This window comes from Lepus europaeus, chromosome 8 (genome assembly GCF_033115175.1).
Source record: "Lepus europaeus isolate LE1 chromosome 8, mLepTim1.pri, whole genome shotgun sequence".
Classification (NCBI taxonomy): Eukaryota; Metazoa; Chordata; class Mammalia; order Lagomorpha; family Leporidae; genus Lepus; species Lepus europaeus.
This window is the reverse complement of record NC_084834.1, coordinates 68,663,556-68,685,162: the sequence shown is the minus strand read 5'-3', so window position 1 is coordinate 68,685,162 and position 21,607 is coordinate 68,663,556. Positions and strand designations below refer to the sequence as shown.

General features: G+C 42.8%; 1 protein-coding gene across 1 annotated transcript; it reads right to left on the bottom strand.

Annotated features, from left to right (window-relative positions):
• Window positions 1-2,589: 2,589 nt before the first annotated feature.
• ETNPPL (ethanolamine-phosphate phospho-lyase) lies at window positions 2,590-21,607 on the bottom strand. The gene is made up of 13 exons (XM_062199759.1): window positions 21,389-21,607; window positions 17,944-18,062; window positions 17,560-17,719; window positions 14,682-14,756; window positions 13,074-13,164; window positions 11,449-11,565; window positions 9,565-9,647; window positions 8,590-8,815; window positions 7,594-7,748; window positions 6,922-7,011; window positions 6,575-6,705; window positions 4,316-4,383; window positions 2,590-3,161 (listed from the first exon to the last, which is right to left on the bottom strand). Exons 1-13 carry the CDS (start codon window positions 21,442-21,444, stop codon window positions 3,036-3,038), a joined length of 1,497 nt encoding a protein of 498 aa, XP_062055743.1. The 5' UTR covers window positions 21,445-21,607; the 3' UTR covers window positions 2,590-3,035.

The following is a 21,607-nucleotide window of genomic DNA, read 5'->3' as shown; positions in this document are numbered from 1 at the left end:
GGGAAAGCCTCCCAGCCCTGTGCCAAGGGGGGCTGTTTGGTCTGATAACGCTCTGCTGACAAACCCCCAAGTAGGAATTTCCTGAATTCCGTTCCCCGAAAGGCCTCCACCTAGCAATATTCCAGAAGAGGAAAGGAGAGGAGTTACAATGGGCCCCTACCCACAAAAACTCTGATCTGACTGCAGACTGGGCTCTTGGTTTTTGCTGAGCTGCCTGCCTCATCAGCCAGGTGTGCTCTCTTCATTAAACATCACTAGCTTGCTTACTGTCCATCTCTGTCTCACATCTGAAATTCTTTTCTTGAGAGAAGACGAGAACTTCTAACCCAGTTTTCTCTGATAACACTGAGTGGTAGCATTACAAAAGTCCTCTCAGGATGGCATTAGAAAATACTACAGATTGCATGCCCTAAGCAACAGACATTAGTTTTCTGACAGTGCTGGAATTCCAAGATCAGGGTGTCAGCATGGCTGGCCCCCTGAGGCCTCTCTTCTTGCCTTGCAGGAGCCACCATCTCTCTGTGTGCTTACATAAGGCCTTCTTTGTGAGTGCACAGGGAAAGAGAAAGGCAGAAAGGAGTGGGAGAGAGCTCCCTCTGGGCTTTCTCTTCCTATAGGGACACAAATCCTATTGTAAAAGGCCCCACCTTATGACCTCATTTATTTTTAATTATGTCTTTATTGGCCGCGTCTCCAAAGATAGCCACATAGAGATTATGGCTACAACATATGAATTTGGAGAGGAAGAGAGGCACAATTCAGGTCATAGCACTTACACTCATTCTGACATTTAAAATTTTTTTCATTTATTTCCATTTTATTTTAGAGAGAGAAATACCTTTAATTTGCTGGTTCACTCCCTAAATGCCTGCATCAGCCAAGGCTAAGCCAGGCTGAAGCTAGGAGCCTGGCTGTCAACCTGAGTCTCCTATGTGGGTGACAGAGACCTAAGCACTAAGTAATAAGGCATTAACTACTGCCTCCCAGCAGGATGCTAGATGGCAGGTGCATTAGCAGGGAGTCAGTTGCTTTCCCAGGTGCATTAGCAGGGAGCTGAATTGGAAACAGAGCAGCCAGGACTTAAACAAATGCCCTTATAGGATGCCGGTGCTACAGGCCAGGGCTTTTATCCTGTGCCACAGCGCTGGCCCAATTTTTATGATGAACTCAAAAAAGGAAGATTTCTACAATTAATTTTCTCCTCAATCTCCCTCTCAATTATTATGAAACAACTATAGCAAGATAATGATCTGTTCTTTATAGAATGAACAGCAAAAGATGAAATTTAGTAACTATTAGGAAGGTAACAGAGATATAATGGAAAAAGTCAATGCTTGGGGCCGGCACTGTGGTGCAGTGGGTTAAAGCCCTGGCCTGAAGCGCCAGTATCCCATACGGGTGCTGGTTCTAGTAGTGTCTGTTCCTTTTCCTATCCAGCTCTCTGCTATGGCCTGGGATAGTAGTAGAGGATGGCCCAAGTCCTTGGGCCCCTGTACCCATGAGGGAGACCTGGAGGAAGCTCCTGGCTTTGGATCGGTGCAGCTCTGGCGGTTGCAGCCATCTGGGGAGTGAACCAGTGGATAGAAGACCTCTCTCTGTGTCTCTATCACTCCCTGTAACTCTGTATTTCAAATAAATAAAAATAAATCTTAAAAAAAAGTCAATGCTAAAAATCAAGTTTCTTCCAGCTTGCTACATTAGCCTCTTAGAAATGTCTGTGGGGCTGATGCTGTGGCTCAGTGGGTTAACGCCCTGCCTGAAGTGCTGGCATCCCATATGGGTGCCAGTTCGAGACCCGGCTGCTCCACTTCCAATCCAGCTCTCTACTATGGCCTGGGAAAGCAGTAGAAGATGGCCCAAGTCCTTGGGACCCTGCATCTGCATGGGAGACTCGGAAGAAGCCCCTGGCTCCTGGTTTTGGATTTGTGCAGCTCCGGTCATTGTGGGCAATTGGGGAGTGAACCATCGGATGGAAGACCTCTCTCTCTGTCTCTCTGCCTCTCCTCTCTCTGTGTAACTCTGACTTTCAAATAAATAAATAAATCTTTAAAAAAAAAAAAAGAAATATCTGTGGTACCACCGCAGAATAGGGACTTACGATGCCCTGGGTCTCCTCACTTTCTCTTGCCAGAGTGTGCATGGCTACAAATGCATGCAGGTGTGTGTGTGTGTGTGTGTATCAGTGTGAGAGTACACACATGCTTGTTTGCTCCTGTTGAAGTATGTGGAGGAATGCCCACAAGTGATGACAAATCTGATGACAACAGTTAGATGATTGGCTGCAAGATAGCGTTCTAATTGACAGGGAAGTGACTTGCCTGAGAGTACACAGTCGTGAACAGGCTGAGCTGAGTATCCTGCTCTGGCTACTTCTGCCATTCCAGAAACATCTTTGTGTGAATGTTTCGTAAACTCCTGCTCCTCTCCATCCCTCAGGATGGTGATTAACCACATTTGCTGCCAGAGGAGCGGATTGTTCATTCACTTTTGAATATTTACCACGTGTGACTTTTTCCAAATGATTTGATTTTACCACCCCAACCATTAATACTCCCTGCAAAGGAAGGATAAACACCTTTCTAGTAAGTTTTTTGATTGCCATCACCTTTTATTTTATTTAGACCATAAATATACTTTTACATATTAAACCATTATAGAGTTCATATTTTAAGGCACTAAGTTTCAACAGTTAAACAGCCTGTTATATGGGGCCTTCTAATTTCAAACATTAAAACATGAAGTAAAACTGCCAACTTGAGTTTGAATGTCTGACAAGCTTAAATTTTATGGAATAAATTAAGTACCTTCAGAAATCTCAAGTAAGGAATTCATAGGCTAGAGCTGAACTGATAATCTTGACATGGGTTGATTATGAGTTGGTTTGTCCTTGTGAATCATTTACCATTTTATTTTACAAATCTAAGTTGAATGAAAAACCTACGTTGAGAGAGTACCATCGAGCCATGAACAGATGAGACCCATGCATGTATCACCTATCGCTCTGGACAGGGATCTGGCTTTGCAGTTCTCATCTTTCACGTCTTGAGGCGCTTGAGCGGAGAATGTGTGTCAGCGCACAGTCCGTTTCTCTTTCTGCTGGGGTTTTCTCTCGAGTCCGTGGTGCTGTTGTCGAGCAATTCCACCTGTGCTCCGTTAGGCACCTGCAGCCAGACACACAGAATCCCCATGGGTCTCCACCTCACAGTGCACCTGCCTCTGCAGAACTGACTTCCCGCCCAAACAGACAGTCAGAAACCCACGAGAAAACCAAAGCAATGCAAAATAATACTGGTTGTTCCTCTCTAACCCCCTGGGTATCTTCAGTGGACACTGAAATGTGATGCCAGCATAAAATCTGGGACCCCAAGTCAAAATCTCATGAAAATGTGTGCCGCCTTTGCTAACTCCAAACTGAGATTGCCTGTGGTGACCGTTTTTGTCTTGTGAAATCCTTTCTAAAGTTGTGAATCCATTTTTACAGCAGTGAATCTGTTTATTGACTTCACAAGCTACCCTTGCACATCAGGTAATAACTGATTTCTAGACTTGGTTTGTGCTATAGGAAGACTCAGAAGCGGACCTGTTAGCAAATCTTGTGCTCTCAAACAGGCTGATGTTTTTAAATCACGAAAAGGATTTCCTGACTGCACTGGACATGCAGGCGGACTCTAAGCACAGAGTGTTCCTTTATGCAGTTAAGTCATAAACAAATAGCAAATTATGCAACAAAGCCTCTCCAGTTTTTGCTTTTCTGTTTCCCGCCCCCAGGGTGCTGGTTCTCACACCCTGGGCCACTCGGGGAGGGAGTGGGAAAGGCTTTCTGCTGGAAGCACATCAAATGCAGAAACTAGGCCACCCTGTGCCAGCAGGTTCCCAGGCCCCAGTTGCCATTAGAAGCCTGCACTTCAGTCCATCTCAGAACCCAGCTCTGGCACTTTGGATCCACACTGCTAAAACTTCTGCCTATTGTAAGAGCAACGTATGGGAACCAGAGGCAGTGGCAGGTGGCACAGACAAGCAGGAGCCCACATCATTTGTTATCATCTCTCCCTGCATGGTCAGGCCCCAGGATGCAGGCTGGTGGGGATTTTATGGGCATGACAGTGATCCTCTAAGCAGGGACACTTGCCTGTTTTCTGCTCAAATGATAGGGCTTTGGAAATCCGAACTCTGCACTAATTTGCAGCAATAAACCAACCGTAGAACAGGCTGGTTTTGTTCCAATGGTTAATGTTCACTTTGAGATTTGTATTCCTTTTTCTAAATTCCCAAAGTTTTACATGTTTTTCCTAAAAATAAAGTAACTGGCTCTCACCTTTGCTCTGCATGCAGTATTTGCAGGGATCACACTTCCAGCTTGGGCTCCCACAGTTTCCTCTAACACTAAACCAAAAGATATAACGGAAAAGAAGAGTCATATAGAAATCTTCAAAAGACCTTTTTTTGCTATCTACAGGGATGCCCTAATGAATAAATAAATAATGAATGAATAAAGAGATGAATATAATGTGTTTAAAAAGCAACACTGTTGGGTTTGGTGCTGTGGCGTAGTGGGTAAAGCCTCCGCCTTTGACACCAGCATCCTATATGGGCTCCGGTTCGTGTCTCAGCTGCTCCACTTCTGACCCAGCTCCATGCTGATGGCCTGGGAAAAGCAGCAGAAGATGGCCCAAGTTTTTGGACCCCTATGCCCACATGGGAGGAGGCAGGCCATTGCAGCCATCTGGGCAGTGAACCAGCGGATGGAAAATCTCTCTGTGTGTCTCCTTCTGTGTAACTGTGATTTTTGGCTACTTAAAAAAAAAAAGTTTATTTATTTATTTGAAAGGCAGAGTTACAGACAGAAGGAGAGACTAAGAGATCATCTGCTGGTTCACTCCCCACAATGACTGGGGCTGAGCAGATCCAAAGTCAGGAGGCAGGAGCTTCATCTGGGTCTCCCACATGGGCCATCTTCTGCTGCATTTCCAGGCACATTAGCATGGAGCTAAATTGGAAGTCGAGCAGCCGGGACTTGAATCAGCACCCTGATGGGATGCCAGCATGACAGGCCACTGCTTAACCTGTTGTGCCACAGTGCTGGCTCCTAAATAAATCTTAAAACAAAAGTTCCACTATTAAAACTGCTGCTTTTAGACATTTATTGTAGTATTTCCTCATCATCCTTTATAGAGGCACTGAGCCTGTTTTATCTGTGTCTTTTGTTTCACGTTGTCCAGTGAAATCCGCTGACACACTGGTAATCATGCCCGGGCTCTGAGCTGACTCAGTCCCACAGTGCTAGTTCACCCCAACCCACACTCCCTGTTCCACCCGGCCCTGTGGGACCAGAGGACGCCCAGCTTGCTGGGTTCAGGTGTAAACCAACTCTGAGTCTGAAGAGAGTGGCCATTTGGTGTTTACCTTGGGCTGATTCTTGAGTTTGCAAACGTTAAGTATCTAGTTGTATGCCACAGTGATTTCCAGCTTCTCAGACTATCCTCACCCCTAAAAACTCAGAAGCAAGCAGAGAAGCTAAATCTTCAAAATAAAACTAAAGCCACAGCAAAAATGACCTAACACTTCAACAGTGCTTAATGATTCTCAATGTGGTTTTATGATGCTAATTTACTTTATAATTTCATTTATGTTCACACCAAAAAACAAATTAACCTGAATGTATAATATAGTTAAACATAAGAAAAATTCCTATGATAGGCTATAATTCTGAATGACAAAGTCCTCCAAAATTAAGTTGTACTAAAGCAAAGATGTCTTAATAATACTTTAAAAATTATGTAAAAGAGAAATAAAAAAGTTAAAAACGCAAATTAAATAACAAGGCAGGGGCTGCACTGTGGCAGTGAGTTAAAACCTTGGCTCCCAGCACCGTTATCCCTTATGGGTGCTGATTCGAGTCCTGGCTGCTCCACTTCTGACCCAGCTCCCTGCTAAAGTGCCTAGGAATGCAGCAGAAGATGGCCCTGCATCCATGTGGGAGATCTGGAAGAAGCTCCAGGCTCCTGGCTTTGGATTGGCTCAGCTCTGGCCTTTGTGGCCATTTTAGGAGTGGATGGAAGACCTTTCTCTGTCTCTACCTCTCTCTGTAATTCTTTCAAATAAATAAAATAAATCTAAAAAAAAAAAAAAAGAACTGTGAGCTAAATAAACCTCTTTCTCCTTTAAAAAAAATGGCAAAAAATTGTTAACTATAGTTTATAGCTTTTAAAAAATGTTTTTATGTCCCCTAATGATACAATGCCAACATACTATACGCTGCAGTATTTGTGGTGCAGGGTATAACGAAGAATACAGTCTTAAACTTCCTACTTATTCTAAAGTAAAAATAAGTGATAAAAATGAAACTGTGCCACTTCTGTGAAAATTTAGATTTGGAGTTGTATGAGTAAAAACTAAAAACGTCAATTATCTAAGAACTTTTTTCATCTTTTTCTGGTTCTAAATGAAAAGTAACACCTTTCACGTCTGCTCGGCCCCACTTGCATCATGAATGACAGGTGCAATGGCTGTGTATGACCAGGACTGGGGAGTGCAGGGGAGGGGCAGGGAGACACCTTAAGATGTGGGAACAAACCTGTTAAAATCTCATCCAGTTGGTCCACCATAAACTTGGCATCTTCTTCAGTGAAGCACATGGGTGGCTTGATTTTAAGCACATTTCTATGAGGTCCGTCGGCACTGAGAAGCACTCCTTTTTCTTTCATCCTAATTAGTTCAGGAAATACATGTAAGTGCACACACATGACTAAGACTGATGTGAGCATAGAGAAGTTAAGTCGTTGGCCTTCAGGAAGCCATATTTAAAATTTGCATGTGTCTTAGACTCTCCTCCTTTGGAGAGATGGGAGGAAGTAAAACAAGCTTTCAAGTGGGCAGGCATCTTGGAACCAAGATACCAAAAGGGTGTGGGGAGGGATGTACTTGTAGATGATGTGCTGCGCTTCAGCTGTAGCAGGGGTCCTTTTCTCATGGTCCGTCACTAAGTCGATTCCAATAAAAAGACCAACGCCCCTGAAGGAGGCAAAAAAGAAATCCTGACATACACTGTGAAGCACCGCATTGCCACAAAGTTATCACTTATAAAATTCAGTATAGTTTCAAGTCTGTGAAAGGCAATTGTTATTGATAATTCCAAGTACTCCAAAATCTCAGTCCAGGGTCCACAGTCGACTTTAGCCTTTGAGAAGTGAATTTTTTAATCACTTAATTATGATTGCATCTTTCACACTATTCAGGATGCTAGTGATGGCTAAAGTTCACATATATCTGTGAAAAATATCCTCCCTCTCGAACAGTATCTTAAATACTCCTCAATGGATCATTTAGAATTGCTTTAAGCTCCCCCTTTTCATCTTTTGAGTGTAAAATTATTTTAGCTTTAGTGAAAGAAAAAATAGTATAAAAGTCAGGAAAGATATTTGCCCAAATGTTAACATTGGTGATATCTGGGTTCAGGAATAACAATGATTTTCCCATGTCAGTGTGTCCTGGATTTAGTTTTATGAACTTTAGTTTAAATTTATAAGAGAACATATAAGTTATTTTCATGTTGGGAAAACAGATAGCTCTATGATGACCTCATGATACACATACCTAATATCGCCTATCAGAGTGTGTTTAGCCTTCTGTTTATTTAGTAACTCGGTAAGATAATTCCCTACTCTCATGGCGTTTCCTTGAAGGTCTTCACTTTCAATTACGTCCAGCACAGCCAAACCAACAGCACAAGATACTGGATTTCCTCCATACTGTACAAAAAGGATAAATGAGAATTAGTGGTATTGCTTCCTTCATGAGAAATCTGATTCATATATACACATGTGAAGGTATAGTTTCAATAAAATATTATAATATTAGTTGCTTAGATTTACAGGAAAGCATGATTCTTTTCATGCAGGGTTGAGTAAAAATTCATTACTAATTATATTTTCCATGCTGCATTATGGGTATGAAGGGCTACTGGTTTATTGGTTCATTCAAACAAAGACAGACATTATATTGGGAATTAAAGATTCCCCAGTGTGGTTCAGTGACAAAATAGGAATTGAGTTAAACAACTAAGGAATGACATTTCCAAACAATGTATGCCCTCATATTTGAATCTTTCTTTTAGTTGTAACAAGTGCTGTCATATACACTTCACAAACCACAATAATTTTTCTAAACTTAAAGGTGATGACACTTGGGTGTAAAACTGAGGAAATAAAATTTCCCAAAGATTAAAATTCTGGTATCTCCTACGATAGCCATATAACATTTATAGTGCTGTTTTGGAAATTTAAATATGTTACAAAACAAAGATCATATCATCTGTGGATGGAAATATCATAACCTTAAGTGTTGAGTTGGACAGCCATCTATCATTGGAAGAATAAATGAGACTGTTTTAGAAAATGGGAGATATAGACAGGAAACAGTACAAAGATCATTGTGTCAGATAGAATTAACATATGATTAGCTCAAAGATTGGCGAGGGTCCTAGGATGGCAGCTGGCAATACTGAGCTGTATTCTTTATTGCATTGGCAAACAGTGTAGGAACATGAATTGGTTTTCCCTGTCAGTATTAAACTTGGAGCCTGAAATTTACCGTATTAAAATACTCCATCCCAGAGTTGCTGAAGGCTTCTGCAATTTCTCTGGTGGTCACCACACATGCCATCGGGTGGCCATTGCCCATTGGCTTTCCCATCGTGACAATGTCTGGAACAAAGTCTTCGCCATGCATTTGGAAGCTCCAAAAGTGTTTCCCGACTCGGCCAAAGCCTACCTGAACTTCATCAGCTATAAACACGCCCCCTGCTTCGTGTACATATCTGAAAAGGAAAGAGGCAAGCTGACGCCTTCAAGTCACTGAGAGTTCCCATACCCACCCAAAGATACAGACTATGGAAGACAGAAGAACAAATGTTATTAACCCAAAGCCTTAACCTTTGTTAGAAACATTTCAGTACTCAAAACCCCATACAGAGGTAACTGACTTTATAATATAATCATATAACTTCCAGATTAGATAACAATGGAGTCTTCAAAAAGTTCATGGAAAAATATATTTTATGAAAGAAAACTATACATAGATTTAAAAATATTTTTGTACTAAAATAAGCTGATCTTTTAATTCCAGTTTTCCATAAGTTTTTTTTAAGTACTCATGTTCCACAATGGTTGGGTTTATGCTGCTTAAAGTAAACTATGTTGCAGAATTTTAAGTGGAAAGAGAAAGAATTGAACATGTAGTTTTTAAAAGGGTTAATCTTCAAAGTTTTACTCATTGGTAAGGCTGGGATGCTTGGGCACCAGCCAATAAGACAGGGTATTGGGCCGGGGGCTGCAGCAGAGTTCTGGAGGTCTCCCTGTATAAATTCTTTACATGTACAGAACCCTTATTGGCTGGGTCTTAAGGAAGGGTTGGGGAGCATCCAGGAGTCCTGGGACGGCAGGCACTCAGGGGTGGCTAATGACCAGCTGGTCTGGAAATACTTCAATATTTTAGCAACTAGTGCGGCCCTACAGAGTTGTCACAGTGCCCTCAGTTTGACCAAGGAGACCCAAGTCAAGTACATACTCTGCCACTTTCTGGAAGTAGCCTGCTGGAGGAATTATTTGTCCGCCACAACTCTGCATGGACTCAGCAATAAAGGCAGCAATCTACACAAGAGAAGATGGGGTCAAAGTGTATTAGGTCCCCTCCCACCTTCTGCAAAAGAGGATTTCTTATAGAACAGGTTCTTTTTAAAATGATGAGGAAGTAGCAAGTAGGCCATGTGATTAAAAAGAAAAAAGATGTTGATGCTGGAAAAGCAACAGATCTAAAGCATCGGTTCTGAAAATCTAGGGTGCAAATAAAGCTATCATGAGAAATGGTGGAGATTAGAGGGTGACTTCCATTTCTCCACATTTAAGTACAGTGGTTTCATTAGGATGAACTGAATAAGACTGATGGTTTCATCAGTGTTTGACTCGAATCTCTAAAATATTACCCAGCTTCCAAATAACCAGGTTCATCATGGTGTTTGTTTTCCCAGCTTGGAGAAAAGGACTGCTTGAGGCTGGAAATTTGCAAAGAAATGGGAGGATAGGTCACTGTGGCCACATTATGGTTACTGTGTTATGTCTGTAGGTCATGCCCTGTACAAGGCTTAACTTAACAGTTAGGGAACTCACAATAGGAACTACAGAGGAAGTGTTTGGAGGCTAATAAAGGAGAAACAGGAAAGAATTAACAATGAAATAAGAAGAGAAAGCACAAGAAGAGAATGAGGTCAAGAGCGCCTTGGTTGAGTTTAGATGACCCTTCCATAACTATTACTTTAGGTTCGATTCTTCACTTTTTGACTAATTTCTTAGCTGTGAAATGAAGCCAGTAGGCTCAAGAGATTACTGCTCTAAAATTCAGTGACTTTGCAAGCTCATCTAATATTCAGAGGTACCCATCTTACATTTTCCCAGTGCTTTCAGCATTAACATGACAGCACCAACTCAATAATAACTCCTGTCAGTGAAAGCTCTCGATTACTCAAAACTTCTTTTAGCAGCAAAGAGCCTATCTGATCTTGTAAATGTAAATTTCGCCCCCAAAGCACTGCTTACCATTTATAGAGAGGTGCAGGGTATATCTGAAGAGGAAGCATACAGAGCTCCCAACAGCAGGGACAACTTTTAACGGGGTCTACCTACGTAGAGATACCACGTAAGAAGATATGAAAAAGCATGGCTTGGCAAGAAAAGACAGAAACAGTTAAAGAATGTGAATAGTTTGTCATGAAGACAAAAATATTTTAATCAACTGGAAGAGGCAACTTTTTTACTTTTATTAAAGCCCCCCCCCACACACACACACCATGTGTATGTTGTAAGCCAGTTGAAAGGCAAAATATTGCCAACTGCGTTAAAAATCTGGGATAAGGACTGAACATTAAGCTGAAGACAATAGGTGAAGACTGAGAAAACACAGCTTCCTTTTCCCTGCTCTCAAGGATTCTGGTTCTGTGTTAGAAATTCGCACCTAGATTAGGAGAGCATTTTTCTGCCTTGGCTTACCCAGGTGCACAGCAGCCTTAGGCTTCATGGCTTAAGGAAGATTGAACCAGCTCAAGGGAAGCGCAAGACTCCCCAATCTGTAAATCTTGCAGTGTTCCTGTCCCTGAGCTGTCACCATTTTAATTCTCTTTGCCTACCCCTCTGGAGCAGACCTTGCATGCCACCGAAGAGGTCAGAATTAGGCCACAAGTTCTGCAACGGGCATAGTGATTGCATTTCCAGGATAAATAAAAGTAGACAGTCTTAGAGGCATGGCTGTAATAATGCACTTTTTGAAATAGGAACCAAGTGAAAATGTAACCAGAGAAGAACAGAAAGGGAATTTAGATCTCATCCTTTTCTATCTCCCCAGTGTGTCACAACGGTTTCAATTCATTTCATGAAAGATATTGTTTCCAAAAATACAAACCTTCCTTCCTCTCTTATGAGCTTCTTCAATAATTTTCTTTACTTCATTTGCATAAGCACCGGCTGGGTCCCCGTGGCATTCTCTGTATTCTCCTCTGTAAGTATCCGGAGTTGGTGCCTGCAAACATCCAATTCTTTGCCTCTTAGACAAACTTTTGAAAAAGGCATTGACCCACAAAGGCATGTTAGAAAGGTGACCCTGTAGATCTAAGTGGCTCTAAGTTTTTATTTTTTTCTCTTAACGTTTCTGAATTGTGTAAAGAGTTCACACCTTTGAATTTTCAGGAGGAGCTGGGATGTGCTCCCAGATCCTTATTAATCAAGGCTGTATGCTAGGGCCAGTGCTGTGGCACAGAGGGTAAAGCCCGGGTCTACGGTGCTGGCATCCCATATGGGCAATGGTTAGAGCCCTGGCTGCTCCACTTCTGATCCAGCTCCCTGCTATGGCCTGGGAAAACAGTGGAAGATGGCCCAAGTGCTTAGGCTCCTGCACCAACGTGGGAGACCCAGAAGAAGTTCCTGGCTCCTGGCTTCAGATCAGCTCAGCTCTGGCTGTTGTGGCCACTGGGGAGTGAACCAGCAGATGGAAGACCTCTCTCTCTCTGTCTCTACCTCTGTCTGTAACTCTTTCAAATAAATAAAATAAATCTTAAAAAAAGACAAAAAGACTGTATCCCTATTCACAGAAATTGCAAATTCCTGTGACTACATTATTTGAAAATGTCAATGAATGGAAACTATAGTTATTAACTGTATTATAAACTATAATCATTCAAAAATGAAAGAATGCCTTTTAAATTAAGAAACAGTGCCTTTACACTGACTCCAGATCTTAAAATCTGGATTATTCTCTTAAAAAAGTCTACCAGTTCTCAATACAAATACACCAAATGAATGTCACTGTTTCATTCACGTGGTTAGTTTCTTTATTTTCCTTAATAAATCAATATAACGAATTTAGTATAGAGTAATTTAATTATAAGACAGTTGTAGACAATTCAACTCTACTATACATCAGTATAGAAAAAGTAATTGGGGCTGGGGCTGTGGCGCAGTGAGTTAACACCCTGACCTGAAACGCTGGCATCCCATATGGGCACCGGTTTGAAACCTGGCTGTTCCACTTCCTGTCCAGCTCTCTGCTATGGCCTGGGAAGGCAGTAGGAGATAGCCTGAGTCCTTGGGCCCCTGCACCCACGTGGGAAACTGGGAGGAAGCTCCTGACTCCTGGCTTCTGATTGGCACAGCTCCTGTTATTGCAGCCATTTGGGGAGTGAACCATTGAATGTAAGACCTCTCCCTCTCTTTCTGCCTCTCCTCTCTCTGTGTAACTCTGACTTTCAAATAAATAAATAAATCTTAAAAAAAAAAAAAAGCAATTGAAGATCAAAGAACGGGAGAAAAAAATTGCAACAAAAATAACATACTCTACCACTCTTCTAATTTGCCTACTGAAATACTTTTCAATAGATTTTAAGTTACATTTTGTTGCTGTCTAGCTCACACAACTGCTTTAAATCTTAGGGCTTTTTTTTTTTTTTTTTTTTTTTTCTGGTATTGAGTTGGATGATCACTAGGCAGCCTTCCAGGACTAACATCCTGACTCTCAGATCCTAAGATACTTACCACATGCACAAATTCTTTCTTGACATCTTTGCCCTTCTGAAATTTATATGGACTGATCTCAATTAGAGATGATAAGTGACCATGGTAAGCACTGAAAAGAAAGAGGACAAAAATCTTTCCAAGAAATATGTCTTTCAACTATATGAAAAATAGTGTTGATAAAAAATAGTATGCATACATCCAGGGAAAGTCTCTACTGTGGTGCCAGATTTAAAGATATGGGATCTAATTTTTCATGGTAAGACTGGCTATTTAACTTGTCCATTTTTCCTTGTACATGTAATAAAATACATGGAAAGCCAAGTATGTGTCCTCATAGACAATTTCCTTTTAGTAGGGAAAAAAACCTGATTTCTTTGGATTATATTGCTAATTTATATCATCTTAGTGTGGAAAATTATTTTCTATATTTTCATGTAAAACTTCACATGTATATGTTTTTCAAATGTATTTGATATTTACACTCCAGTAAATTTTACAAAACAACTTTATATCAGATGCTGGCTAGGCATGTGTTCTGTTTGGGATGATTTCCAAAGAGCATCCAATGGCATCCACTGGGCAAATACTAGTTAGGAAGGAACAGGAGCTCTCCAGGAGGAACTCAGGGACAGACATTCAGTTAGTGGTTGACACCAGTTAAGATGCCTGTATCCCATATCAAGGACCTAGGTTTGAGCCCTGGCTCTGCTCCCCATTCTAGCTTCCTGCTAACATACACCCTGGAAGGTTGCAGATGATGGCTAACGTAGCTGGGTTCCTGCTGCCCACATGGGAGAGTCAGACTGAGTTCCAGGCTCCTGGTTTTGGCCTGGTCCAGCCTTAGCTGCTTTGGGCAATCAGGGAGTAAACCAGCAGATGGAGGATATCTGTCTGTCGTCTTCCTTTCACATAAATAAAATAAATAATTTTAAAAATTAATTATAGTGGGGGCCAGCGCCATGGCTCACTTGGCTAATCTTCCACCTATGGCGCCAGCATCCCATATGGGCTCCGGGTTCTAGTCCCGGCTGTCCCTCTTCCAGTCCAGCTCTCTGCTGTGGCCCAAGAGGGCAGCGGAGGATGGCCCAAGTGCTTGGGCCCCTGCACCCCATGGGAGACCAGGAGGAAGCACCTGGTTCTTTTTGGCTTTGGATCGACGTAGCTCTGGCCATAGCAGCCATTTGGGGGATGAACCAACGGAAGGAAGACCTTTCTCTCTCACTGTCTAACTCTACCTGTCAAATAAATTTAAAAAATTAATTATAGTGGACAATGACAATAGTGAAATGAATGCTTGGATTTTTAAGAAATTGTATTTTTATTTTGAAAAAAAGATTGAGTTACCCCTTGTTTACTAGTGAATCAATAAACAGTGTGTGAAGATTCAGGTAGGGCTCATAGGACTGCAGGCACTCCAGCCCCTAACACAACTTCTCCTACTTGCAGGTAGAAGGAATCAAGTGTTCTCCAAATTTAAGCTGGACTCAATAGCTTAATACGTTATTTTAAAACCATTGTTCCACCTATCTACCTTCCTCCACATGTACTTATGGTGTCAGTACGGGTTGGATCAATATACGTTTATCTCTGAAGGAACTTCTTAATAACCTTGCATCCAAGACTTACTGGTCAAGAGTGATCACGTCTTGGTGGCCTCTGAACTGCCGGGCCAAGCGTAAGGCTAAGTCATTAGCTTCAGATCTGTCAAGATAACATAGCAAAGAGGGGGGACACGTGACATAATCTCTAAAAAGATTTCAAAATGCTCACTAGAGAAGCTGTAAGTTTCATTTATTAAGAAATTTATAAAGCTTTAAGTTGAAGTCCTCTCCTTCCCCTTCCGTCTTGCCCACCCTACGCACTCACTTCACCCGTCTCACACAAGTTCTCCAGATGTTTCTAATAAAGACTGAGCTTACAGAATAAGTACATAGAAAGTAAGGATGTGCTGCCCACTGCCACTTTAGCCTGGTACAGCCACATCACTAGGACACTAAAAGGCCTGCATTAAGCTGATCTTACTGGGAAGAAAGGGAGCTAGGGGTTCCACTTGCTTGGCTACAAAATCGTATTGTATTGACCTCAATATTTAGTTTCCTTATCTATAAAATGAGGACCATATTTTTCTACCTGGTTCAGAGAGTCTAATGTACTACCCAGGCACAGAGGAAGGCATAGTTACTGGTGGAATGCTAGCTATCTGTTAGACATCACGCTGAGTGTTTTACTTGTATTTGTTCAAATAACAACTCTGCAAGGCAAGTATTGTCACCTCCTTCTCATGGATGAACAAACAGCCTCAGGGAGGTGAAGTAATCAGAATAAGGTCTCACAGCTAAGAAGAGGTAGAACAAGGATTCAGACTGTCTAACTACAAGACTATTATCCTTTGTTTTGGATGTGCTCTGTCATCTCCAGTTTAGGGGACAGTGTTGTTTGGAACTAAACTCTTTGGCTGCATACAATTCTTTAGCAATGAAAAGTCAAATGTATTTCATTTATTAAAGGCAAGAGTACTTCACAGAGGTGAGGAATTTTTTTCTTGCCAAGGGGTATTTGGATATTTATGACATCATTCACAGGCCATACAAAATTACCAACTTAAAAACTAGCCTGCTACAGATGTATTGAATTTCCACCCCTACCTGTAGCTGACTTGGCAGGGCCAGACCAAATTATTCTAGGAGGCCTTACATGGCCCATGGGTTGGATGATCCCTACCCCTGCTATATAACAACAAATCAGATCCAAAAATATCTTCTTAATTTTTTACAAAGATGAAAGAATGATCTTGTTATAAATTTATTCCTAAAATATCTCACTGAAGAATGAATCACAGAAAATCACACACTCAAATGTGCAAAATTTCTAATAGTTAACTTTAATACATATATCATTTTTTAAAATGAGAGTTTTTGCTGTATATTCAGCTTTCCCCTAATATAACATTGCATTTTGAGCTCCCTACATTAGACACATATTTTCAAAAGCACACTTTTCAATATCTGCATAATATTCCTTAGACTATCCATCTAAAATCCTTTGAACTTAAGAAATTTAAAAGTTGGAGTATATATATTCACTTGATTTTCCTTCCTTGTGTTTGTGTTGGGAAATATGTTCAATTTCCTTAAGAAAACAAATCACTCAAAAAATCCTACGGGGCAGGTGTTTTGTCACACAGGTTAAGATGCCATTTGTGATGCCTGCTCCCATCAGAGTGCCCAAGTTCAAGTCCTGGCTCCACTTCCTATTCCTGCTTCCTACTAAGGTACACCCTGGGAAGCAGGAGGTGACGGTGCTTGTTCTTGGGTCCCTAACACCAACATGGGAGATCCAGATTGAGGTCCAGACTACTGACTTCAACCTTGCCCAGTTCCAGCTGTTCCAGGTATCTGGGGAGGGAACCAGAGAATACAAGCTTGATCTCTCTATCTTGTCTCTTTCCCTCTCTGCCTTACAAAAACAAAAACAAACAAAAAACTTATAAAAGTTGTCACTCAAAGCTGGTGCTATGGCGTAGCGGGTAAAGCCGCTGCCTGCAGTGCCAGCATCCCATATGGTTGCTGGTTCAAGTCCCGGCTGCTCCACTTCCAATCCAGCTCTCTGCTAATGGCCTTGGAAATCAGTAGAAGATGGCCCAAGGCACTCATGTGGGGAGACCCAGAGGAAGCTCCTGGCTCCTGGCTTCAGATTGGTGCAGCTCCAGCCATTGCAGCTGTCTGGGGAGTGAACCAGCAGATGGAAGACCTCTCTTTCTCTCTCCCTCTCTCTCTCTCTCTCCCTCCCTCTCTCTCTGCCTCTCTGTAACTCTGCCTTTCAAATAAATAAATAAATTGTTTTTTAAAAAGTTGTTGCTTATTTTATTGAGTCATGTCTCTGCAAAAAATTCCTCATTTGTGCTTTCAAAGGACTATTTTGACCTGTCGATTATTTACCTACTTCCTCTACTGCCTAAAGAGGTGAGCATCCTTTTATTTATTTATTTATTTGAAAGGCAGAGTTATAGAGAGCCAGAGGCAGAGAAAGAGAGGTCTTCCATCCGCTGGTTCACTCCCCAGATGACTGCAATGGCTGAAGCTGCTCTGATCCAAAGCCAGGAGCCAGGAGATTCCTCCGAGTCTCCCACGCAGGTGCAGGAGCCCAAGGACTTGGGCCATCTTCCACTGCTTTCCTAGCCCACAGCAGAGAGCTGAGTCAGAAGTGGAGCAGCCGGGACTCGAGTCGGTGCTCATATGAGATGCCGACACTGCAGGAGGTGGCTTTACCCTCTACACCACAGCGCCAGCCCCGAGGTGATCAGTTAGTTCAGCATCCTGTAATTAAACTGCAGAACCAGAAAGGTCGGGCCCTACTGTGCAGTTTTTTAGTGAATGGCAAGAATCACAGCAACGCTTTTTAGACATCTACGCTCTACCACGAATCAAAAATCAGAAGGTAACATGCGAAAGACAGTGGAAGGAGCTTAGTTGGAATAGGAGTGGTGGGAAAACCGGAAACCTACCCTGAATTTGTAAAGTAACAAACAGAGAGTGTCTCCGGCAGGGTGGCGGCAAGGCGCTTGGCATACTCAACAATGTTGTCGTGGAGGAATCGCGAATTCGTATTCAGCAGTTCCATCTGCCTCAGAGCAGCTTTGACCACTTCTGGGTGGCAGTGTCCCACTAGCATTTGGGAGACAAAAGCCCAAGAAGTAAGTTACAATTCTAAGCCCCTTGGGAAGTGCGTGGAATTCAGAAGCAGGAAAAACAAAGTTGAGCTCTTTGCCACTTTTTGCTACAAGCTTCCCCCTGCTAGGACTACCAGCAGAGCCTGCAAAGGAGCCTTGAGCCTGCTTCCTCCACCAACATCTCCCTCAGAGCACCGCGAAGGCAGGACACTCACTCACCGTGGGCAACGTTGTTGATGCAGTCCAGGTACTGCTCCCCCTTCTCGTCATACATGTACTGTCTCTGGGCTCGCACTATTTTGATGGGATCTGCAGCAAAGAAAACTTTGCAGGAAGGCCTAGAAATAATCAAAGGAAACACTGTGGGCTGCTAGGACCACTCTGTATTTTTCCCTCTCAATGAAGGTCACCGTAGCGGAAAATCACAGTGACATAAAGAGAAAACACAACGTACCTTTTTTTTTTTTTTAACATTTCATATCAGCTTGGAACATTTTACCTCCATCCCCCTTTTGTGACACTGCTCATATTTTGTATGCTTGTCACAATTTTGCTCATCTTTTTGCCCTTGATATATTAAATTTGCCAAGACTTGACTACTCTATTTAGAGGCTTATGAATTTAACTCTGACAGCTCTCATCATACAAACCAAGAATTAATTTTACTTTGGAAACTTTTAGTCTACCAAAAAAAAAAAAAAAAACACCCACAATTTTTTTTGAGGCTGACTATGTGTCAGAAACTCTTATGTATTTTACAAATATGATCCCATTTCATCCTCCAACAATCCTATCAGATAGATCCATTCTCGTCTTATAGTTAATAAAACGGAGGCACAGAACAATTATGAAACATGATTAAGGTTATACCAGCTGGTAAGAAAATCAGACACTGAAAACTAATTGTGTTACGCCATAACCCAAGACAGGGTGCTCGCTCTTGCTCTCTCTCTCCCTTCCTTCTTATCTAATTTATTAAGAAATAAGCAGCATTGAGAGCTAAATACGATTAATTCGGAGTTAAATACTACGAAGGAGATTTTATAGATCATTTCCATTTTTGTGTCCTTTGAATGGTACTTGTCCTGTCTCACACGGTTTTTCTATTTTTTTTTTTTAAGATTGATTTATTTATTTGAAAGGCAGATTTACAGAGAGGCAGAGGCACAGAGAGAGAGAGAGAGAGAGAGAGAGAGAGAGAGAGAGACAGTCTTTCATCCTCTGCTTCACTCCCCAGATGGCTGCAACGGCCAGAGCTGGGCTGATCCGAAGCCAGGAGCTTCTTCTGGGTCTCCCACGTGGGTGCAGGGGCCCAAGGACTTGGGCCATCTTCTACTGCTTTCCCAGGCCATAGCAGAGAGCTGGATCAGAAGTAGGATAGCCAGGACCTGAACCATATGGGATGCCAGCACTGCAGGTGGCGGCTTTACCCACTACGCTGGAGTGCCAGCCCCAGGTTTTCCTATTTTTAAAAAAGTTTATTTCTTTGAAAGGCACAATAACAGAAAGATGGAGAGAGAGAGAGAGCTAGCAAGCTCCCATCCACTGGTTCACTCCTCAAGTATCCACAACAGGCACGGCAGGCTGGGAGCTGAAGCCAGGAGCCAGGGAACTCAACTCAAGTCTCCCACATAGGTGGCAGGAACCCAGTCCCTTAAGCCATCGCTGCTTTCTTCAAGTGTCTGCATCTGAGGAAGCTGGAGTCAAGAGCCTGAGCTGGGAACTGGAGCCAGGTACTCTGATGTGGAATATTTTAACAGGTTAAATGCCACTCTATTTTTATTTATTTATTATGCCATCCTGTTTTAAGCATAATAAAAAGTTATTCATGTTTGGTTACTTGAATAAATGACTGCAGTATAAATTTTAACAACATAAAAACATCACAAAGTTTTCTGATCCTGGTTTTATGGACATTTAAGAATCAAAACTATATATAGTTTTATATATATATATGTCGTTATATATATGTTATATATAACTATATAACTATATATATTATATATAACTATATATAATATATATAATAGTTATATAGTTATATATAATATAGTTATATATAATATATATATTATAATATATATTATATATATATATATTAGTGACTGTGCCTACACAAAAGAACCCCACAGGCACTGGAGGTAGTTTTGGGGTACTTAGATACATTTTAAATTGATATACAACTGTTCAGTAAGTATTTTGATTATTGTGATCAGTAGGTAACTTCAACTTCTAAATTTGCTTAAGGTGGTGTTGTACATTGATATTGTCTGTAAGCATCACTAGCTAAAATGAAAATAATACTCAATGAGAATTTCTCATTGGTTCCAGCTCAGCTGTGAGTTTCTTACTGCAAGCTGAAATCCTTTCTTCTAAGCGCTCAAAGCTGCAGATTCACCTGGCCTGTCCGGCTGCAGGTAAGTTTTCCCTTCAGCTGGTCGGCAGGTGAGTACATTCCTTCTTTTCACATACTATTTTCTGTTCCCATCAGAAACCACTCAGGATTTCATGGGACTCTAACTATGTGGGATGGAAAACAAATGGAATGATTAGAAAAAGTGGATGGCCGTCAGCTGATGGTGGAGGAGGACCCCACTCTGGGGTCAGAGCCAGCGGTCTAAGCAGTCTCCTAAACCACCCGGAAACCTGGTTGAGGTCAGACGCCTCTGTGTGAGCAACAGCCCAGCATTCCTCCGCGAGGATGCTGGCTCGTTTCTTTCTAGTCCTAAGTTAATTGCCTTGCAGACCATAGATTTTACAGGCTTAGGCACCACTCACAGCCACCACCATCATCATATTTACACGTGTCCTTTTTAGAACCAGGAGCGAAAACACTCATACGCTTACGATTCCCATTTGTTCCGTCCTGTGGAGTGCTATTCCTCTTTTTATAGAAGTTGAAATTAATTTGACAGACGTCGCCTTGGTAATACGACTCCCAGCTAGGACCAGAGCCCAGATCAGCGTGGTGGGTTTACGGGCGAATTACCACGTGGTTTGTGGCAGGCCAAAGCACAGAAGACCGGGAGAAGACTGCGGGTTTAGGGCGAGGTGCAGGCATGATTTGAATGACCCGGGTCTGTAAGTGGCATCTCCTAACGGAAGCCCAGCTTTGCCCAGCTTTGCTAACAGAAGGTGGCTTCAAGTTTTTCTACCGGATTAACCCATTCCCAAAGCGAGCAAAGGCTCACTTTAAGGAAAAATGGTCAGAATTCGTTTTTCCAGCGCCACCATAATATCTGTGCGTTCGGTTTCCCAAAACTTGCGAGTTGGAGGCAGACGCTCAGTTTCCTCCCTCCCTCCCAGTACCCAACCTGTTCTCCTAGCAACCCCCATCTGCCAGCAACCCGAGACGGCCCCCAGCCCCAGCTCGGCCGCCGGCGCCCAAGCGCTCTCCAGCCCTCGCGCACGCACGGACGCGTCCTCGCGGGGGGCAGGTGCGCCTCTGCGCGCCCGCGCGGACCCCGCGAGGAGAAGGGCGGCCGGGCGCGCGCGCGCATGCGCGGCAGGCACGGCGGCGCGCCCCTCGGGCTGCCGACTTTGCGGAGCCTCGCTGCGTGGGTCTCCGGCTGGCCGCTGGCGCCCTGCCTCGCTCCAGCTCTCCGCCCTCGGCACTCTATTGCTCCCTCCCTGCGACTTGTCTCCAGCGTGGGGGAGCCCTTACCCGATGTGCTTCCCCCTCAGCGCCAGGGTGTCCGACTTGCAGTACAGCTCGCACATGCTGGAGGGTGCTGGGTACCCCGCGGGGGTCTCCCCTTTCCGGTCAGTGCACTGCCTTCGCGAGCCTGGGGCAGCGTCCAGTTATCCCTCGTGGGGTCTCCCTTGCCTGGGCTTCGGAGGTCGCTGGTGGCATCAACCTTTTAAGTGGAGGGTCATCTCCCTT